A 21,389-nucleotide genomic window follows, 5' to 3' on the forward strand; every position below is an offset into this window, starting at 1 on the left:
ATGAACCCAGCCATTGCATGGTCATCAACTACCGACAATATGCCGGCCTAGGTATACTATACAGTATTCTATAGGACTACACTAGGCCTATATCCTCCACATATCCTGTAGTGTACCTACCCTCTGGGGGCTCCGCCATAGGGGGGCTCAGGCAGTACATATGGTAGCCTCTGTCACAGTCATCACAGAATAGTAACTGATCCTGGAACAAGGAAACACACAAACACAAATAATGTTATGACATTATCAATCAAATATAGGACATACTACACATAACTCACACAGGCCCAGATTTGCTACGCGTTTGTACTCGGTGCAAAGATTGCACCCATTTTTTTGCGCGTTATTAACCTTTACTAAGGAGGAGGAGAGTCCAGGCGAGTGTGTGTTGGTCCCATGTTTCATGAGCAGAAATAAAAGATCCCAGAAATGTTCCATACGCACGAAAAGCTTATTTCTCAAATGTTGTGCACAAATTGGTTTACATCCCTGTTAGTGAGCATTTCACCTTTGCCAAGAAGCTGATTAAACAGCAGGATCATTACACAGGTGCACATTGTGCTGGGGACGATAAAAGGCCACTAACTTGGCATACTGACTGCAGGAATGTCCACCAGAGCTGTTGCCAGAAATGTTTTACTTCCCTACCATAAGCCTCCAATGTCGTTTTGGAGAATTTGTTAGTACGTCCAACCGGCCTCACAACCGCAGACCACGTGCATGGCGTCATGTTGGTGAGTGGTGTGCTGGTGTCAACGTTGTGAACAGAGTGCCCCATGGTGGCGGTGGGGTTATGGTATGGGCAGGCATAAGCTACGAACACAATTGCATTTTATTGACGGCAATTTGAATGCACAGAGATACCGTGATGAGGAAACATTCCACAGGTCACAATCAACAGCCGGATCAACTCTATGCAAAGGAGATGTGTCGCGCTGCATGAGGCAAATGGTGATTTTCTGATCCGCGTGCCTACTTTAAAAAAACGGTTTCTGTGACCAACAGATACATATCTGTACTCCCAGTCATGTGACATCCATAGATTAGGGCCTAATGAATTTATTTCAATTTACTGATTTCCTTATATGAACTGTAACTCAGTAAAATCTTTGAAATTGTTACATATTGCATTTATATATATTTTCAGTATAGATGTTTTGGGAGTGTGAAGGGGCGTGTGTGTGTGTGCGTGTGGTGCTCACATCATTCTCGGAGGTGCCACACAAGCTGCAGGACTTGCACTCGATACACTGCCAGCGGTAGGTCCGTACGGCTGCCGTCATGTTGACTGTGAACTGCAGGCAGGACGGGTGGCCTGGGGACACAGAGAGGGACATACACACTCTTCATGTTACACTTCGTCACCATCGTTGTCGTCGTCATCAAGTTGGGCTTGTTTCCACTACACCCACACATAATAACATCTGTGTCATAATGACACATTTAACACCAACTAAAACCGGTGTCCATAGGAGTGTCTGTCTGTCCGTACCTGAGCGTCCACAGTCGGCACAGGATATGAGGTCCTCGGGACAGCCGGTCTTCTTGGAGCCGCCCAGGCAGAAGTCACAGTAGCCGTTAGGGATGACCGACCCATCTGCAGCTTTCTTAGCTGCAATCACACAGGTGGAAAGGTTACATACGATAGAGCTCTTTCCCTAACAAATGCTCTCCTACAGAAAAGCTGCATACTACTCTTATATTCTATGCTCTAGAATATAAGAGTAATACAGCAATTGTATGAAGCTCCATTGAGCACAGACCTAGAGCACAGAGTCTATGGCTGTGGTCTGTGATTACTGATGACCTGCTACTGAGGCTGGTGTAGAGCTGAGGACTCAACAGGCTTAGGACTAGACTGACGTAGGAGGAACATCGCAGGTTTGGAGAGGGAAAGAGGAAGAGAGAGAGAGAGAGAGACAGGGTGAGAGAGAGAGTAAGCAGAAACGAGTGAAAGCGGCAGAGACAGGAAACATAGAGTGAGACAGAGAATATGAGACTTCCAGCCAACCAGACTGCAGAGCGTCCCAGCTGGATAAAACTCACCCTCCTCCATATGTTGGTTTTGGTAAAGCAAGCAGCAGGCCCGCTGAAGCCGGGGACTCGCCAGCTCGTGCTCAGTCAGGGAAGGGAGGAGTAAGACGGGAAGGGAACTCCACTGGGAGGCCCAGGGGTCTGTTAAATATTGTCAAAGGAACGGTGGGGGGCTGGGACAGACTTGCTGTGCATCAAGCGGCAGGTGCGCGGCGGGAAGCCATTTTAGAATAACCATTAATGGAGAGGAACGTCCCCCTGCATGCATCCTCTCTGTCTCACTGACTGCAGTCGATTGCATAATAACTTTAATAGCTCTGATCACGTAACCAGGACAGTGTATTTGTATGTGTCCTTTATTCCTGTATTAAGATGCAATGGACAGGAACATCACAATGACTCACCATCGTGCCATGTAAGACAGAAGAAGACAGACAACAGTATACAGTAGACTAGACAAGCACACACAGGAATTCATTCCGAATACGCAAACACACACACAAACACACAAGCTCAAACGCACACACACACACACACACACACACACACACACACACACACACACACACACACACACACACACACACACACACACACACACACACACACACACACACACAGAGAATTCAGCAGCAGTCGGCATGGTGGAGTAATCAGTGGCTGTCTGGTGTGTGATTTGAGAGCCAGGGCCCTCTCCAGCGAGGTTATTAATCTAGCCCAGGGTGGATTGTGGCAGGGGGCTGGGGGAGGGGAGGGGGTGGGAGGGGTGAGTAGGCGGGGGTGGAGCAGGGTGGAGGGGGGGGATTGGGTTTTCTACTCCACAGGGTTGGTCAATAAACCCCAGAGGAAGAAAAAAAAAACTCTGATCAGGATGAGAGGAGAAAAGAGCAGAGGAGCTGTCCGTGGTACCAGCACAGCAGCCAGCCAGGCAGCTCTGTACTTTATTGTATAATGAGGGGCAGTAATGTACAGTGGAGTGGTTTACGTACATTCAGGGGACTGTGGAAAGCATACCACTATCCCCACCTTCGTCTACAACACCTGCCACTTGGGCACTGAGCTATGTATGGACTATATACAACAGGTACATATAGTATGCATGTACAGTACAAGCATTAAAAACAAGGCAAAATAGGTTTATTAATGAAATACGTCACTTTGAGTAACGTTTTTCCTATTTAAGCCTCTGGCCTTGTGAAAAAAACACACAGCCCTTCTTTGTGTGTATTTTATTTCAACAGACTGCTGCTGACTGTGCTTTACCACAGTCCCTGGGGAGCAAAGCTGTATATGCACACACAATTACATAAAACTATATGCCAAACGGCACATACTACAAACAGTGTTGCTCTGGGGCTCTGTGGACCGTGAGGCTGCGAGGACCCCTGAGAGTGAATCAGCAGGCCCTGCACATCTGTGTGTGAGAGTGCTGCCCGCTGGCCTGCCTGCTCAGAAAGGAAAGCCCATCGATGATTAATTGCCTGTGGCCATGCTTAAAGACTGAGACGCTAACCTGAGGTGGTACATCCTTAAGACAGACAGAGAGAAAAGAGAGATAGGGAGTGAAAAGGGGAGGGGGGGAGAAAGAGAAGGTGGAAAGGAGAGGGAGATAGCAAAGCGAGTGGCAGAGAGAGACATAGAGACATACAGACCAAACCAGACAGAGAGACACAGAAAACTGGCAGACAGGCAGACAGAGACAAAGAACATGCGCGAGAGAGGTAGATAAAAATGATCACAAGTAGCACGTTCCTGAGGTTGTCAAGGGTGATACACACCTCCCTCCCTCCATCTCAACTCCAGCTCCACCTTTCCTGTAACACCCCGCCAATTACTGGGAGAATACAGGCAGAACAGCACACTTCACAGCTTTTAAGTGTGTCTCGGGGACCCACTGGGAATTAGGGGAGAGAGATGAATCCTCAAATACCCCCCTCATATCTCCCCACTCCCTTCCGTTCCCTTCTCTCGCTTTCTCTCCCCCTAACTCTCTCCCCTCTCTTTGTCTACCTCTCTCTCTCGCTCTCTCAGTATAATACTCTCTACCTCTCTTCCTCTCCCCTCCGCCTCTCTCCATCCCCCTCTCTCTTCCTCTTTTCCGATCTCTCTCTCTCCGCACTCTCCTTTTTCTCTCCAACTCACTCTCCCTTTCTCACTCCCTCATTCCCAATACAGCCTGCTCCTGGAGTTTCCACAATCTCATTCCAGCACAATCCCTGGCCTAAGAGCCATACCGCACTGGCTGGTCGATAAAGTGGCCACAGCCTTATCGAATTAACACTTCCACCAGAATACTCACAAGCACCTGTTGCCTGGTCTCACTTTCTCTATGCTTCTCACTCTCCTCCACACTTTCATTCCTCCTTCTGCTCTCTCACCCATGTCTCTTCACTCTGTTTTCTGAGCACAAACCTATTCACACAGGTCCAAGCATACAGTACAATGAGCTTAAACTCATACACCGGGCCAACAATTAGATAGCTTAGCTTAGTTAGTGTGGTTTTGCACCTGACAACAAAACAGGGTTTCACTAAAGCAATCCTACTAGTCTAGTGTTAACCAGTGATGTCTATGATGTCACTGTGAACAAACCAGACCAACAGAGACACAGATCAGCTCCTAGCCTCACCTACACACCAACACACTGCCGTCCCCACAACACAAAACACATTGCAGCATGGCAGGGGAGCAAATGGAACAGAAGAGGAGAGAGGAAGAGGAGAGAGGAAGAGCAGAACACAAAGAGGAGAGGGAAGTGAAGAAGTGGCTGCTGCTGTGTCAGAGCGTCAGTGTGAAAACACACACTCTGCACTCCTGTCGCCAGGCTGCTTAATGAGGGGAGCGCCACATCTAGACACACACACACATACAGATACACACTGATATAATGTATACACACACACAGATACAAATACACGCTTATATAATGTATACATACACTCACATTCACAGACAATACACGCACACATACGCAAACACGCGCACAAGCACACACCGGAACATGTGCAAGTACACACTGAGACGCACACACACACACACGCACGCACGCACACACACACACACACACACACAGATTTATAGCGAGCAGATCTTTGCATCATAACTTTTAAAGGCTCGTTCCACTCCCAACCCCCACCCTCTCTCTTCAGCGTGACGAATGAGAGTCCCTCTGCCCCCAATCCAGCCTTCAGTATCAGCTTTCATCCAATGCATACACACACTAGGGCTGTGACGGTCACGGAATTCTGGGTGACATTTTAGATGACAGTTATTGTTTTCTCACACATTTTCTCCTCTCCTCTGCTATACCCTATGAATGTCCCACCTACTTACCGGTGCAAGTCCCGTACTGTGTTTGATTGGGCTTATATATCATCAAATTCCTGAAAAACGGGGTCATTTTAAGATATATTTGTATTCATCGATAAAGGTAAAAAGAATGTAAAAGCAACCTAGAACCTTCATGAAAGGCATCAGGTAAAAGTGAATTAATCCACGAATAAGAATATAATTCTACGGTGCATTCGGGAAATATTCAGTATCCCTTCTCTTTTTCCACATTTTGTTACGCTACAGCCTTATTCTAAAATGGATTAAATTGTTTGTTTTTTCATCAATCTACACACCATAATGACAAAGCAAAAACTGTTTTTTTTTTTTAGAAACGTTTGCAAATGTATATAAAAAAGAAAACCCTGAAATATCATATTTACATAAGTATTCAGACCCTTTACTCAGTACTTTGTTGAAGCACCTTTGGAAGCGATTAAAGCCTTGAGTCTTCTTGGGTATGATGCTACAAGCTTGAATGACCACGTTTTCATGAATTTAATGATATAATGGGAGAGGAAGGTATTGCCTAGGCAACGGAAGACTTGTTTGCTACAACACGTTGCTTATTTCAGCAAGGAGCAACAAAGTTTCATCACGGTGTAGTCCATGTTACGACAGAAACAGACAACCGCACTAATGCCCGGCCGTCCAGTCTTCAGTCAGCTGTTCGTTACACCCCTCCCCCCAAAAAATGTTATGACGGTTATTTTATTTTCATGACGATCTTCATCCGTAACCGTGGCGCTAACACACACACACACACACACACACACACACAGAGAGACAATGGATTCAGTATTATGCAGGGAGAGTGACTGTGAGTCAGTCAGACGAAAAGTGTCAGTCACAGATGAGAAATCTCATGAGGTACCTTTCTTCTCTCACCCTGGCTGTGCTTCTCTCTTTCACAGAGGAAATTTGATTTTTCTTCTGCAATCCGTCTATTGTCACACAAATACCTACACCATCTGTCCCCACCTCCTTCTTCAATTCTCTATCTCCCCCTCTTTATCTCTCTTTTAAACGCACACGCACACACACGCATATACGCACGCGCACGCACACACACCAGCAAGACGCAATGCAATAACATGCTCGTTTCTCTTCCCTGTCCAGTCAGCAGGTTGCGTAAGTCCCAGTGCATTGTGGGTCTGAAACAGAATGACATTGCAAAGCGAGAGGACGGTGGAGATTTTGGTGCATAATAAAACTTGATCTATGGCTGCAGTGTAATCACACTGACCTGCACACTATGTCAGCCTCTGTGGCAGCATAAGAGGCTGCCTCTGTCTGTAGCAGATACACATACATAAACAGTACATACACACGTATTTGTATATATACACATACACACGTATGCATATACACACATACAGTGGGGCAAAAAAGTATTTAGTCAAAGTATTTAGCCAAATACTTATTTTCCACAGTAATTTGCAAATGAATTCATTAAAAATCCTACAATGTGATTTTCTGGATTTTTTTCTCTCTCATTTTGTCTGTCATAGTTGAAGTGCACCTATGATGAGAATTACAGGCCTCTCTCATCTTTTTAAGTGGGAGAACTTGCACAATTGGTGGCTGACTAAATACTTTTTTGCCCCACTCTATATATTCACATACACACACACACACACACACACACACACACACACACACACACACACACACACACACACACACACACACACACACACACACACACACACAAACCATACATACACACTTCACATACACCCCTGTGCCAACTGGAATGTATTTTTGATGCTCAGAAAAATGCAAACATGAATCATTTTTGGTGATCCTAGTAAGATTGTGTGTGTGTGTGTGTGTGTGTGTGTGTGTGTGTGTGTGTGTGTCTAAGCTCTAACAGACAGACAGATAGGTTTTCATGAGCAGGATGGGGGGAGGGGGGTTATACTAAGATGGCCAAATGACTGAGGATCCAATCCTTACCCGGCAAGCCTCTCCTCTGTTAATACAGAATACCAAATGAGGCAGTGCAATATCAGCCTGCCTTCTCCCTGTCTGGGTTAATATATATGATAAATCATAAAGAGAATTCTTTACTTTTACTCTCCTTCCTTCACTCTGTCTCTCCTTTCTGTTGCCTTTAATGAACTCCTCTGCTCCCTCCGTTTCAACCCCTCCAATGCCAAACTCCACTCCCCCCTCCTCAATGTACATAACAACATACTCTTTAGGAGGGATCCCAACCTGTCACTATAGCAACCGGATTGCTAGGCAACAGCCGTTTCTCTTCCTGCTTTGTTGTGGCAGAGGAGGCAGTGGAGTGGCGGGGCGGCAGGCAGCGTGAGCTGGTCTGGCTATGCAGGAAGCTACTGTACCGGCACTGGCACCAGCAGCACAGGCATGTGGAAAGTTCAGGAAGAAACCAGACCAAAATAACAGCTAAAGGTGATGGTCGGGGTTGAATAATTAACTTGGTAAGTCCAGAAAGGTCTTCCCTCTAATAAGAGACATTCCTTTCCATGGTGGGGCAAACTGGTAGACAAAGTCCCAGCCCCGGTTACAGCAAGCAAGGGACTGACTACACCGAAATAGATCTCTGTTTGAGCTGGACTATAGAATCTAAAGTCAAGTAAACTCATAGGGGCATTTTCCCAGACACAGATTAAGTCTAGTCCTGGAATAAAAGGCAAACTCAATAGTGAATCTACATTGAAAATGCTTTTTTTAGTCCGGATTAGGCTTAATCTTTGTGGTGGAAACCACCCCATAAACCGGTTGTCATTTGGACCAAGTTTAATCAAATCAAATCAAATTTATTTATATAGCCCTTCGTACATCAGCTGATATCTTAAAGTGCTGTACAGAAACCCAGCCTAAAACCCCAAACAGCAAGCAATGCAGGTGTAGAAGTTTAGCTTTATAGTATATGGTTAGGTACAGTATACACGTTTTGTGTTTGTAGTGGTGTGGTGAGCTGATCATGTAGTGTGTGTTGCATGTTCAGGGTTCATGGGTCGTGACTGTACTGCCTCGCCCTCACCACCCCGGTCCTCTCTCTCTCTCTCTGAACCCAGCCTGTGTCTCCTCTCAGTCTCCTGTATAGGCTACTTACTGTGCTCTGTACCTGTCTGCTACAGTACAGACAGAATGACTAGCCAGGACAAGCTCATTTTCACCATTTCACCAATACCAGCAAAATCACATAAATCAAATAAATCATAGCACGTTTTAAGGGGTTCATTCAGTCGTTTTTACCTGATTAAGTTGACTCAAGTCGAAAAAATAACGTTTAAAGTGCAATTTATATTCCTAAAACATCAATTGAAAATGATACAGCTGCTTCCTATTTTTCTTATATAGCCGAGTGTCAAAACACCGTTTTTAAATGTCCAAATAAATTCATAATCAATATTCTGAAATAAGTTGTGATATGTTGAAGACTAATACATACAATTCCTCCCTATACACACGTGTCACACTTGTGTTCAGATGACTTGTCTTTTGCTAAATTAGTACCTTAAAAGCTGCTCACGCATCAATTTTACCAAGCAGTCATTCCAGATTGAAATTGATTAGCTTGTTCTACTGTAATCAATAGCGTGCACAGATGAATCACTCACGTCAATATTGTATGGAAATCAATGGAACTGGGGACAATTCACTGCCATTTGCGCTCTTCTAAAATACAAACCACAACGAACTTGGGTATACTAGATATACTTGTCGATATCAACTCCTCTCCTTGTGAATTTCACAACTGCGTTCTAAACCCTGCGACAGACAGGTGAGTATGATCAAATCAACCGGACCAAACCAAAGATATAAATCTGTTTAAAGCAATCGAATTAGGCTCATCTTGATGACTATAAACTTGTACATTAAGATCACCAATCTGAGGTAAAACAAAAAAAAAATAATCACTATATTGTATGAGGTGAAAATGCGAGCTTGTGTAAGGAAGTAACACAAACTGTCCACATTAGAGTATTATAAAATAATGTAATATTTCAAAAATAATTAAACAAGTCAATTTTGGATGATAGTACATGTTGCCCACTCACAAAATATTTCAACAATTACATACAATTGAACTGGGCGCTCTAGATTAGAGCCTCTATAGTGTCTGTGCAACTGTCTGAACATTCCCAGTCCCTACCATGATACAGGCCCTCCACTGTCACCAGACCCTCATTAAAAGACCACCCTCTCTCTCTTACTGCAGGACTTTCATCACATGTGAACCTGCTGGAACAGAACCAACTACCACTCCACAGATATCATTCCACATATAGTATCCTACCCCACAGACAGGGAGAGAACGAGAGAACCGAGACAGCCAGGACGCCATTTTAGGTTTGATACATAATTCATTTTGTCCTTATAGCTGATCACAAGGATTCCTTCTCACAGTGGCAGAGCAAGGTGAGCGAAGCCATTTTGTGAGTGAGGTGAAACTGGGGAGAAAAATGTGAAAATAAATAAATATAGAAAAAGAACAACAGGAACAAAAGGACGCTGACCTTCAAACGGCTCAATTACATGTTACCCCCCTCCACCCCTCCATCCCCCCCCTCCTGCTCTCACTCCTCCGACCGTCTGTCCGTCCAGATAAACCAGACTCGGAATCTCAACTCTGATTTGGGGAGAGGACGTAACAAGAACTGGCTTGACTCTTTCTGCTCACAAAACCAATTTTCAGGTGCACACCAGAGGGCCGCCCCTCTAAAGTAAACACCCCTCCCTCCTCCCCATCTCATCAATGCCCAAAACCAGCCCCCACCACCCCTGCCTCTCTCACTTTATGAAGAAGAAGAAAAATAACTGAGAGGCAGCCATGAATTTTAATGTTGCAGTTCATTTTAACAATCGGCTTCCACTCCTGCAATGGAAATAAATACAGAACTTAATGAAGAACACGACAAGCGACGGATAAAAGTCATAAGACAAAAACAGAGAGAGGGAGTTGAGGAGAGAAAGAAATGGAGAGAGAGATTCAGAGAGAAGTGGGAAAGGAAAGAATGAAAGCCTGGTAAACTGGCGATGAAGAGTGAGGGAGCGAATAGAGAGAGAATGAGAGGGGGAATGTGTGTGTGAGAATCTCATCTCCTAGTGGAATAATCTGTCATTTATCAAACTGATGGAAAAGGGAGAAAGAGAGAGAATGAATGGGGGGGTAAAATAATGAAATGAAAGAGAAGAACGAGACTTTGGATTTCAGCGATCTTCCACTCTCGGTTTCTGCATTTTGAAATGTATATGTCTTAAACTTGATTTCTGACCTGCAAAACATTTTTGGACTATGTCAACAATGGACTAATGAAACAAATGCCAAAAGATAGTTTTTGGATGGAGTTTTCCTTTAAATGTGCCTTGTGGAGTGGACCAGGCTTACAGAATCTAGTCTAGACATATTTTATGAAGAATATTACATGAATAATGTATGGACCAGTTTCATTATAACCATTCATATTAATATCATTATTATATATGGTGTAATATAAAGGAGGGGGTGCATCTGCAACCACAAGATAGAAACACGCACACACACACACACACACACACACACACACACACACACACACACACACACACACACACACACACACACACACACACACACACACACACAAACTAGGCTTCTATTTGCATTTCACAAGAGAATTTAGTTTTGTGGATGTATGTATGTGTGTGTGTGTGTGTGTGTGTGTGTGTGTGTGTGTGTGTGTGTGTGTGTGTGTGTGTGTGTGTGTGTGTGTGTGTGTGTGTGTGTGTGTGTGTGGGTGTAGCAGTAGGAGAAGAGAGGAGGATATTAAACCTCTCAAATGCAGTCATTCTCTTCTTTTCACCCTGCAGAGCCCTAAAACTGCAGAGTGCACACACACAAACACACACACACACACACAGAGAGGCATCAGCACCAGGACCCAGTGACGGACAAACCACTAAGACAGGCCAATTTAAAACAGAGCTCAGCCAATTAAGTCTAGGAGGTAAATGGGTATTTTTCTACAAGGACATTGATGTGGACTACAGCTGTGTTTCTGTCTGCGTCCCAAATGACACCCTATTCCCTACAAAGTGCCATTTGGGATGCCACCTCTCTCAGTGTAAATTACCAGCTCGGACATGGAATGTGCTAGGGGAGAGAGGGGGACAAAAAAAGATCTCCCCTCCCGCCACCCTTCCTCTCAGTGTCCCTGCTCAGACAATTAACACTGTCCAACTCAGGGCCAGGCTAATCAAACAGCATTAGAGAAAGCCATGCAGGCAGACAAACATAAACGCTACTACATTGTACATCAGCGTGTACTTCACACGCTGTGTGCCGCAAAGGACATGTGCAAGTTGCTGTGTAGTAACATTCTGTAGGATACTGCGTCTAGCTTGGGTTGCTCTGACGTGACATGCGAGCGGAGGGTACATGGCAAAGTGTCGCAGCCAGCCTCTATGTAACACATGACATAGTGTAGCAGCCAGCCTCAGGGTAGAGCGTAGAGCCCGCTGTAACACATGACATAGTGTAGCAGCCAGCCTCAGGGTAGAGCGTAGAGCCCGCTGTAACACATGACATAGTGTAGCAGCCAGCCTCAGGGTACAGCATAGAGCCCGCTGTAACACATGACATAGTGTAGCAGCCAGCCTCAGGGTACAGCGTAGAGCCCGCTGTAACACATGGCATAGTGTAGCAGTCAGTCTCAGGGTAGAGCGTAGAGCCCGCTGTAACACATGACATAGTGTAGCAGCCAGCCTCAGGGTAGAGCGTAGAGCCCGCTGTAACACATGGCATAGTGTAGCAGTCAGTCTCAGGGTAGAGCGTAGAGCCCGCTGTAACACATGACATAGTGTAGCAGCCAGCCTCAGGGTAGAGCGTAGAGCCCGCTGTAACACATGGCATAGTGTAGCAGCCAGCCTCAGGGTAGAGCGTAGAGCCCGCTGTAACACATGGCATAGTGTAGCAGCCAGCCTCAGGGTAGAGCGTAGAGCCCGCTGTAACACATGGCATAGTGTAACAGCCAGCCTCAGGGTACAGCGTAGAGCCCGCTGTAACACATGACATAGTGTAGCAGCCAGCCTCAGGGTACAGCGTAGAGCCCGCTGTAACACATGACATAGTGTAACAGCCAGCCTCAGGGTACAGCGTAGAGCCCGCTGTAACACATGACATAGTGTAGCAGCCAGCCTCAGGGTACAGCGTAGAGCCCGCTGTAACACATGACATAGTGTAGCAGCCAGTCTCAGGGTAGAGCGTAGAGCCCGCTGTAACACATGACATAGTGCAGCAGCCAGTCTCAGGGTAGAGCGTAGAGCCCGCTGTAACACATGACATAGTGTAACAGCCAGCCTCAGGGTACAGCGTAGAGCCCGCTGTAACACATGACATAGTGTAGCAGTCAGTCTCAGGGTAGAGCGTAGAGCCCGCTGTAACACATGACATAGTGTAGCAGCCAGCCTCAGGGTAGAGCGTAGAGCCCGCTGTAACACATGACATAGTGTAACAGCCAGCCTCAGGGTACAGCGTAGAGCCCGCTATAACACATGACATAGTGTAGCAGTCAGTCTCAGGGTAGAGCGTAGAGCCCGCTGTAACACATGACATAGTGTAGCAGCCAGCCTCAGGGTAGAGCGTAGAGCCCGCTGTAACACATGACATAGTGTAACAGCCAGCCTCAGGGTACAGCGTAGAGCCCGCTGTAACACATGACATAGTGTAGCAGCCAGCCTCAGGGTAGAGCGTAGAGCCCGCTGTAACACATGACATAGTGTAGCAGCCAGCCTCAGGGTACAGCGTAGAGCCCGCTGTAACACATGACATAGTGTAGCAGCCAGTCTCAGGGTAGAGCGTAGAGCCCGCTGTAACACATGACATAGTGCAGCAGCCAGTCTCAGGGTAGAGCGTAGAGCCCGCTGTAACACATGACATAGTGTAACAGCCAGCCTCAGGGTAGAGCGTAGAGCCCGCTGTAACACATGACATAGTGTAGCAGCCAGCCTCAGGGTACAGCGTAGAGCCCGCTGTAACACATGACATAGTGTAGCAGCCAGTCTCAGGGTAGAGCGTAGAGCCCGCTGTAACACATGACATAGTGTAGCAGCCAGCCTCAGGGTAGAGGGTAGAACCTGCTGTAACACATGGACTCACGCTTGTGGTTGTTCTTGCGCTGGAAGGGCAGGGTGTGTCGCTCAGAGTCCTCCTCTCCCTCCTCGTCCGCTAGGTGTGTGTGAGTGTAATGGTAGCTCAGGCCCGGGCGGTTTTTATAGCGCTTCCCACAGACTGGAACACAACCACACACACACACACACACACACACACAAAGTCAAGAGACAGAACTAAATGTAGCCCAATTATCATAACATATCTATACATTGTGCTCCACTGAAAATAGATACACTCACAATGAATGAATGCTGTATCCATCGCGAGCTAATGCCATGTCACCGTTTCAGTTGGAATATTGCTCTATAGTGTTCCGTTAGTGCTTGTTGCTCTAGCAGACTCATTCCCACTAGAGGAGTTGTCCCCATAACATTGGCAGTGAGAGAATTGCTTTCTTTGTGCAGAGTGGAGACAGCAGCCATATGCTTGCCAGCGTAGTTTAGCTTACAGTAAGAATGTTGTCTATGGCTCTTAGACATGGTGTGTGTGTGTGTGTGTGTGTGTGTGTGTGTGTGTGTGTGTGTGTGTGTGTGTGTGTGTGTGTGTGCGCGCGCGTGTGTGATACTCACTGTCACAGACGTACGGCTTGTCCCTGTCCTCAATGGTGCTGGGTTCTTGTCTCTTCCTCATACCCCCTACACCACAGGCCTGCAGCGAGAACACAGACGGGTGAACGGAGTTCACACTCTATACACACACACACACACACACACACACACACACACACACACACACACACACACACACACACACACACACACACACACACACACACACACACACACACACACACACACACACACACACACACACACACACACACACACACTCACACTCACACTCACACTCACACTCCTACACACCATAATCATCTACACACCATAATCATCTGCTACTTTAACAGGTGCCCCCCTCTCTCTAATCACCCTTTCCACAGACAGGCGGGGTTGATGACACCTAACAGGGAACTTCAAGCTCCAATGAACAACATGACTGTTTGGATGACAGATACAGCGTTACAGCCTGCAGCGAGGCTTCACACAAGATGGAGAGAGAGAAGCCTTTCTCGTCTAATAAGAGTTCTTTAGAATGCATCCATGTATACAATCTGATAACTCACTGCTTATCCAAATACTGTGTACTGCATCTAATGCCCACATGATTGTACTGTATCTAATGCCCGCACAATTCATACACTACTAACACACTTACAAAAATGACTTGTTTCCACCCTCCATCCCAAAATGTATGAATTGAGTATAGTGAACTGAGATACGAGTTGGTATCTGTTTTATCTTTAAAGCTGAGAGGGAAAATAATGTCTCCTTAGTACTCAGAGCACGGCTGCTACTGTACCGCTGACAGGCTGAGAGAAGAGGAGCGGGCAGGGGAGAGGAGAGGGGAGCCGAAAGGAGAGGAGAGCCAGAGCAGAGGAGAGGAGAGCCAGCCAGAGCAGAGGAGAAGAGAGCCAGCCAGAGCAGAGGAGAGGAGAGCCAGCCAGAGCAGAGGAGAGGAGAGCCAGCCAGAGCAGAGGAGAGGAGAGGAGAGCCAGCCAGAGGAGAGGAGAGCCAGCCAGAGCAGAGGAGAGGAGAGCCAGAGCAGAGGAGAGGAGAGCCAGCCAGAGCAGAGGAGAGGGGAGCCAGCCAGAGCAGAGGAGAGGAGAGCCAGCCAGAGCAGAGGAGAGGAGAGCCAGCCAGAGCAGAGGAGAGGAGAGCCAGCCAGCCAGAGCAGAGGAGAGGAGAGCCAGCCAGCCAGAGCAGAGGAGAGGAGAGCCAGCCAGAGCAGAGGAGAGGAGAGCCAGCCAGAGGAGAGGAGAGGAGAGCCAGCCAGAGCAGAGGAGAGGAGAGCTAGCCAGAGCAGAGGAGAGCTAGCCAGAGCAGAGGAGAGGAGAGGAGAGGAGAGGAGAGGAGAGGAGAGGAGAGGAGAGGAGAGGAGAGGAGAGGAGAGGAGAGGAGAGGAGAGGAGAGGAGAGGAGAGGAGAGGAGAGGAGAGGAGAGGAGAGAGGAGAGGAGAGGGAGAGGAGAGGAGAGGAGAGCCAGCCAGAGCAGAGGAGAGCCAGAGCAGAGGAGAGGAGAGCCAGAGCAGAGGAGAGGAGAGCCAGCCAGCGCAGAGGAGAGCCAGCCAGAGCAGAGGAGAGCCAGCCAGAGCAGAGGAGAGGAGAGCCAGAGCAGAGGAGAGGAGAGCCAGCCAGAGCAGAGGAGAGGAGAGCCAGCCAGAGCAGAGGAGAGGAGAGCCAGCCAGAGCAGAGGAGAGGAGAGCCAGCCAGCCAGAGCAGAGGAGAGGAGAGGAGAGCCAGCCAGCCAGAGCAGAGGAGAGGAGAGCCAGCCAGAGGAGAGGAGAGGAGAGCCAGCCAGAGCAGAGGAGAGGAGAGCCAGCCAGCCAGAGCAGAGGAGGGGAGAGCCTGCCAGAGCAGAGGAGAGGAGAGGAGAGCCAGCCAGAGGAGAGGAGAGGAGAGCTAGCCAGAGCAGAGGAGAGCTAGCCAGAGCAGAGGAGAGCTAGCCAGAGGAGAGGAGAGGAGAGGAGAGGAGAGGAGAGGAGAGGAGAGGAGAGGAGAGGAGAGGAGAGGAGAGGAGAGGAGAGGAGAGGAGAGGAGAGGAGAGGAGAGGAGAGGAGAGGAGAGGAGAGGAGAGCCAGCCAGAGCAGAGGAGATGAGAGCCAGAGCAGAGGAGAGGAGAGCCAGAGCAGAGGAGAGGAGAGCCAGCCAGCGCACAGGAGAGCCAGCCAGAGCAGAGGAGAGCCAGCCAGAGCAGAGGAGAGGAGAGCCAGAGGAGAGGAGAGGAGAGCCAGCCAGAGCAGAGGAGATGAGAGCCAGCCAGAGCAGAGGAGAGGAGAGCAAGCCAGAGCAGAGGAGAGGAGAGCCAGCCAGAGCAGAGGAGAGCCAGCCAGAGCAGAGGAGAGGAGAGCCAGCCAGAGCAGAGGAGAGGAGAGCCAGCCAGAGCAGAGGAGAGGAGAGGAGAGCAAGCCAGAGCAGAGCAGAGGAGAGCAAGCCAGAGCAGAGGAGAGCAAGCCAGAGCAGAGGAGAGGAGAGCAAGCCAGAGCAGAGGAGAGGAGAGGAGAGCAAGCCAGAGCAGAGGAGAGCATGCCAGAGCAGAGGAGAGGAGAGCCAGCCAGAGCAGAGGAGAGGAGCTAGAATGGACTAAGGTGCTGCCGATGCTTCCCCTCACCCTCTCAGTACAGCAGGAGGAGAGAGAGAGAGGGCTTCCACAAGGAATTGATAGCACTACTTGAGAGGCTGGAGTTTGCATAACTTGCAGTGGGTCCAATGTACTAGACAAGAGAGTCAGCTAGCTTTCTGAAATGTTAAGGGAACTGGATGGAGGGAGGGAGCCTGTGACTGTCCCATTCAGGGAGATGGATCATTTCACTGGCTGTTTTAGCTCCATTTGATTTGATTTGATTAATCTCTCTTTTAGTCATCGTTTGGACTAATCTTCCACGAGTCCTGAATCATTCAAATACACATTTATAATACGATGACATTTTCACATACAGTTGAAGTTGGAAGTTTACATACACCTCAGCCAAATATATTTAAACTCAGTTTTTCACAATTCCTGACATTTAATCCTAGTAAAAATTCCCTGTCTTACATCAGTTAGGATCACCACTTAATTTTAAGAATGTGAAATGTCAGAATAATAGTAGAGAGAATGATTTATTTCAGTTTTTATTCCTTTCATCACATTCCCAGTGGTCAGAAGTGTACATACACTCAATTAGTATTTAGTAGCATGGCCTTTAAATTGTTTAACTTGGGTCAAACGTTTCGGGTAGCCTTCCACAAGCTTCCCACAATAAATTGGGTGAATGTTGGCCCATTCCTCCTGACAGAGCTGGTGTAACTGAGTCAGGTTTGTAGGCCTCCTTGCTCGCACATGCTTTTTCAATTCTGCCCATTTTCTATATGTTTGAGGTCAGGGCTTTGTGATGACCACTCCAATACCTTGACTTTGTTGTCCTTAAGCCATTTTGCCACAACTTTGGAAGTGTGCTTGGGGTCATTGTCCATTTGGAAGATCCATTTGTAACCAAGCTTTAACTTCCTGACTGATGTCTTGAGATGTTGCTTCAAAACCGTAGTCTGTCTTTTTTATGGCGGTTTTAGAGCACTGGCTTCTTCCTTGCTGAGCGGCCTTTCAGGTTATGTCGATATAGGACTCCTTTTACTGTGGATATAGATACTTTTGTACCTGTTTCCTCCAGCATCTTCACAAGGTCCTTTGCTGTTGTTCTGGGATTGATTTGCACTTTTTTCACCAAAGTACGTTCATCTCTAGGAGACAGAACGCGTCTCCTTCCTGAGCGGTATGACGGCTGCATGGTCCCATGGTGTTTATACTTGCGTACTATTGTTTGTACAGATGAACGTGGTACCGTCAGGCATTTGGAAATTGCTCCCAAGGATGAACCAGACTTATGGAGGTCTTGGCTGATTTCCTTTTGATTTTCCCATTATGTCAAGCAAAGAGGCACTGAGTTTGAAGGTAGATCTTGAAATACATCCACAGGTCCACCTCCAATTGACACAAATGATGACAATTAGACTATCAGAAGCTTCTAAAGCCATGGCATCATTTTCTGGAATTTTCCAAGCTGTTTAAAGGCACAGTCAACTTAGTGTATGTAAACTTCTGACCCACTGGAATTGTGATACAGTGAATTATAAGTGAAATAATCTGTCTGTAAACAATTGTTGGAAAAATGACTTGTGTCATGCACAAAGTAGATGTCCTAACCGACTTGCCAAAACTATAGTTTGTTAACAAGACATTTGTGGAGTTGTTGAAAGACAATGTTTTAATGAATCCAACCTAAGTGTATGTAAATGTCCGACTTCAACTGTAGATGGTGAAAATCTATTCCTAGTATTTACTGAATGTCTGTCTCTTACCAACTGAATACTGTTGTGAATAGAGTTTGGCCATTTTAAATGGTGTATATTACGAAATAAAATAAGCATGTTTATTTCAATTATCTTTTTGATTGATGACCAACCAACAGCATTGAGCATGACCACAAGAGAATAACCATATCTCCACCTTAAAATAATCCTTAAATGGTATTTCTACAAGTTACGTATCTTGATAGATAACACTTTGTTAACGGGAAGTCGAAACAGAAAAGAGAGGATGTGTGAAATTAAAGTAACATTTCAAACACAGTAACATTTCAAATAGACCAGGATGAGTGAAATGTGAGAAGGACGTTGAGTTGGACCAGTTTTGGTCTCCACAAGGATGAAATTAATTGCAGTGAAACTACAAGCTGAAGTATCAGATCTGAACTCGTAGCACTTGTGTATTTGCGAGAGGACAATGTTGCCCTTTGCAGTGCCATCAATACAGGGACAGTAGGTGGCTGTACGTTCCTGTGCGTCTCCCTCGTCTTACCCGTCCTTCGCGGTTCTTGCGGTTCTTGCGTTTGGGGACGTCCTCTTCCATCTCCTCCGCTTCCAGTTCATGGGGGAAATCACCGACCAGCAGCTTCTGGAGCAGCAAACACACCAGACCATCAGAGGAGATATCAGCAAGGAGGGGCTCCAGGGAGGGCTGAAGCTCCACAATAAACCTAGCACCCCATTAGCACCCACGATGAAGAATGCCCAGCTACCCCAGTGAGATCCTGCTGCTGCAACTGGATAACAGTACAATACAACAGGGACTAGGTCACACATGGGATACAAACAAATAGAGAGAGAGAGAGAGAGAGAGAGAGAGAGAGAGAGAGAGAGACATGCAGGATTCTACAAAAACATCATCCCTGTACAACGTAAAACACCAAATAAAGCACGTGGAGCACAATCAGGCCGATTCCCGCTAATTATCAAAATCCAGAAAAGAGACGTAAAATTCTACAGCCACCTAAAAGGAAGCGATTCCAAAACCTTCCCTAACAAAGCCATCACCTACAGAGAGATTAACCTGGAGAAGAGTCCCCTTAAGCAAGCTGGTCCTGGGGCTCTGTTCACAAACACAAACACACCCCACAGAGCCCCAGGACAGCAACAGCAACACAATTAGACCCAACCAAATCCACAAACACAAAAAAACAGAGCAAACTAGAATGCTATTTGGCACTAAACAGAGAGTACACATTGGCAGAATACCTGACCACTGTGACTGACCCAAAATTAAGGAAAGCTTTGACTATGTACAGACTCAGTGAGCATAGCCTTGCCATTGAGAAAGCCCGCCGTAGGCAGACCTGGCTCTCAAGAGAAGACAGGCTATGTGCTCACTGCCCACAAAATGAGGTGGAAACTGAGCTGCACTTCCTAACCTCCTGCCAAATGTATGACCATAATAGAGACACTTATTTCTCTCAGATGACACAGATCCACAAAGAATCCAATTTCGATAAACTCCCATATCTACCGGGGTGCAATACCACAGTGCGCCATCACAGCAGCAAGATTTGTGACCAGTTGCCGCAAGAAAAGGGCAACCAGTGAAGAACAATTGCCATTGTAAATACAACCCATATTTATGTTAATTGATTTTCCCTTTTGTACTGTAACCATTTGCACATCGTTACAACACTGTACATAATATGACATTTGTAATGTCTCTATTCCTTTGAAACCTTTGTGAGTGTAACGTTTACTGTTCATTTTGGATTGTGTATTTAAACGTTGTCTATTATTTATTTCGCTTGCTTTGGCAATGTTAACATATGTTTCCCATGCCAATAAAACCCTTTGGATTGAATTGACAGAGACAAAAAGACAGACAGAGACAGAGAGAGATAAAATAAGCCCAAAGGACAATCATTCCATTAGACCAGTAAGGGTGGCCTTCCCTCCTTTTAACACAAACATCCCCCCTGTTACAACTGCTAGTGACCAGGAGAACACTGTGCTGTTATTCATTCACTCCTAAAACGTAGGAGTGAAAGAAACACTTCCTCTCATCGGCAAAACAAGTAGCAACATACTCCGCAAATAAAAAGTACAACACATGGGTCTGTGAAAGAGAGGTGACAAAAACACAAGTGTCACAAGAGAAATAACAAACTCTTAAAAGGAGCATATGGAGAGAAGCTGTAATGGAGGAGGAAACCAAAGCCCTCCTCTGTTAGCTTCCTGCTGGATATGGCAGCTAGGCGAGGCCCAGGTTCAGAGGCCTACCCACAGTGGAGCCCTGGGCCTGCTGCGTGGGCCATTTATTGAAGTGCTAATTGGCTAATTGTCGACCTTAGGGAAGGAAGACTGTCACGTCTGGAGCAGGTGGGGTAGGGACTGGAGACAGAGCTCACAGAGAGGAGATGACAGCTCATCCGGAAGAGGAAGCAGGCAGGCACACACACACACACACACACACACACACACAATACATACACACACACACACAAAGAACATTCACACATACAGTACACACACCAACAGACACTGATGCTCACTCAAATACACAGACACACACACACACATACATACACACACACATCAATGCTCTCTCTCTCCCTCCCTCCAAAACACACACTTTCTCTGGGGAGGAGGAGAGGAACTGTGCCAGTGGGGGTGTGTCATAGCTGCAGGGGATGTGTCACTGCCAACCAGAGTCACAGATACTACACACAGGGCCATGAGAGGGAGGCAGAGAGAGAGAGAGAGAGAGAAAGGCATCGAGAGAGTGGGAGAGAGAGAACCAGAGAGGGAGAGAGAGCTAGAGAGAGAGAACCAGAGAGAGAGAGAACTAGAGAGAGAGAACCAGAGAGAGCGAGAGAGACAGAGGGAGAGAGAGTGAACCAGAGGGGGAGAGAGAACTAGAGAAGGAGAGAGAAGGGTAGAGAGTGAGGGAGAGAGAGAAGCAAAGAGGGAGGGAGAGAGAGAGAGAGAACCAGAGGGGAGAGAGAACTAGAGAGAGAGAGAGAACCAGAGAGAGTGAGAGAGACAGAG

General features: G+C 46.9%; 1 protein-coding gene across 1 annotated transcript in view; it reads right to left on the reverse strand.

The window, feature by feature from the left end:
* Nucleotides 1-21,389, reverse strand: part of LOC112265212 (zinc finger protein neuro-d4-like) — a 49,747-nt gene that overhangs the window by 3,837 nt on the left and 24,521 nt on the right. The window contains exons 6-11 of the mRNA XM_042295999.1: nucleotides 18,886-18,981; nucleotides 14,065-14,143; nucleotides 13,481-13,612; nucleotides 1,493-1,612; nucleotides 1,203-1,315; nucleotides 121-202 (exon numbers count right to left, since the gene is read on the reverse strand). Of these exons, the coding sequence (XP_042151933.1) occupies nucleotides 121-202; nucleotides 1,203-1,315; nucleotides 1,493-1,612; nucleotides 13,481-13,612; nucleotides 14,065-14,143; nucleotides 18,886-18,981 (622 nt within the window). The remainder of the gene's footprint in view (nucleotides 1-120; nucleotides 203-1,202; nucleotides 1,316-1,492; nucleotides 1,613-13,480; nucleotides 13,613-14,064; nucleotides 14,144-18,885; nucleotides 18,982-21,389) is intronic.

The sequence above is a fragment of the Oncorhynchus tshawytscha genome, linkage group LG13 (assembly GCF_018296145.1).
Source record: "Oncorhynchus tshawytscha isolate Ot180627B linkage group LG13, Otsh_v2.0, whole genome shotgun sequence".
Lineage (NCBI taxonomy): Eukaryota > Metazoa > Chordata > Actinopteri > Salmoniformes > Salmonidae > Oncorhynchus > Oncorhynchus tshawytscha.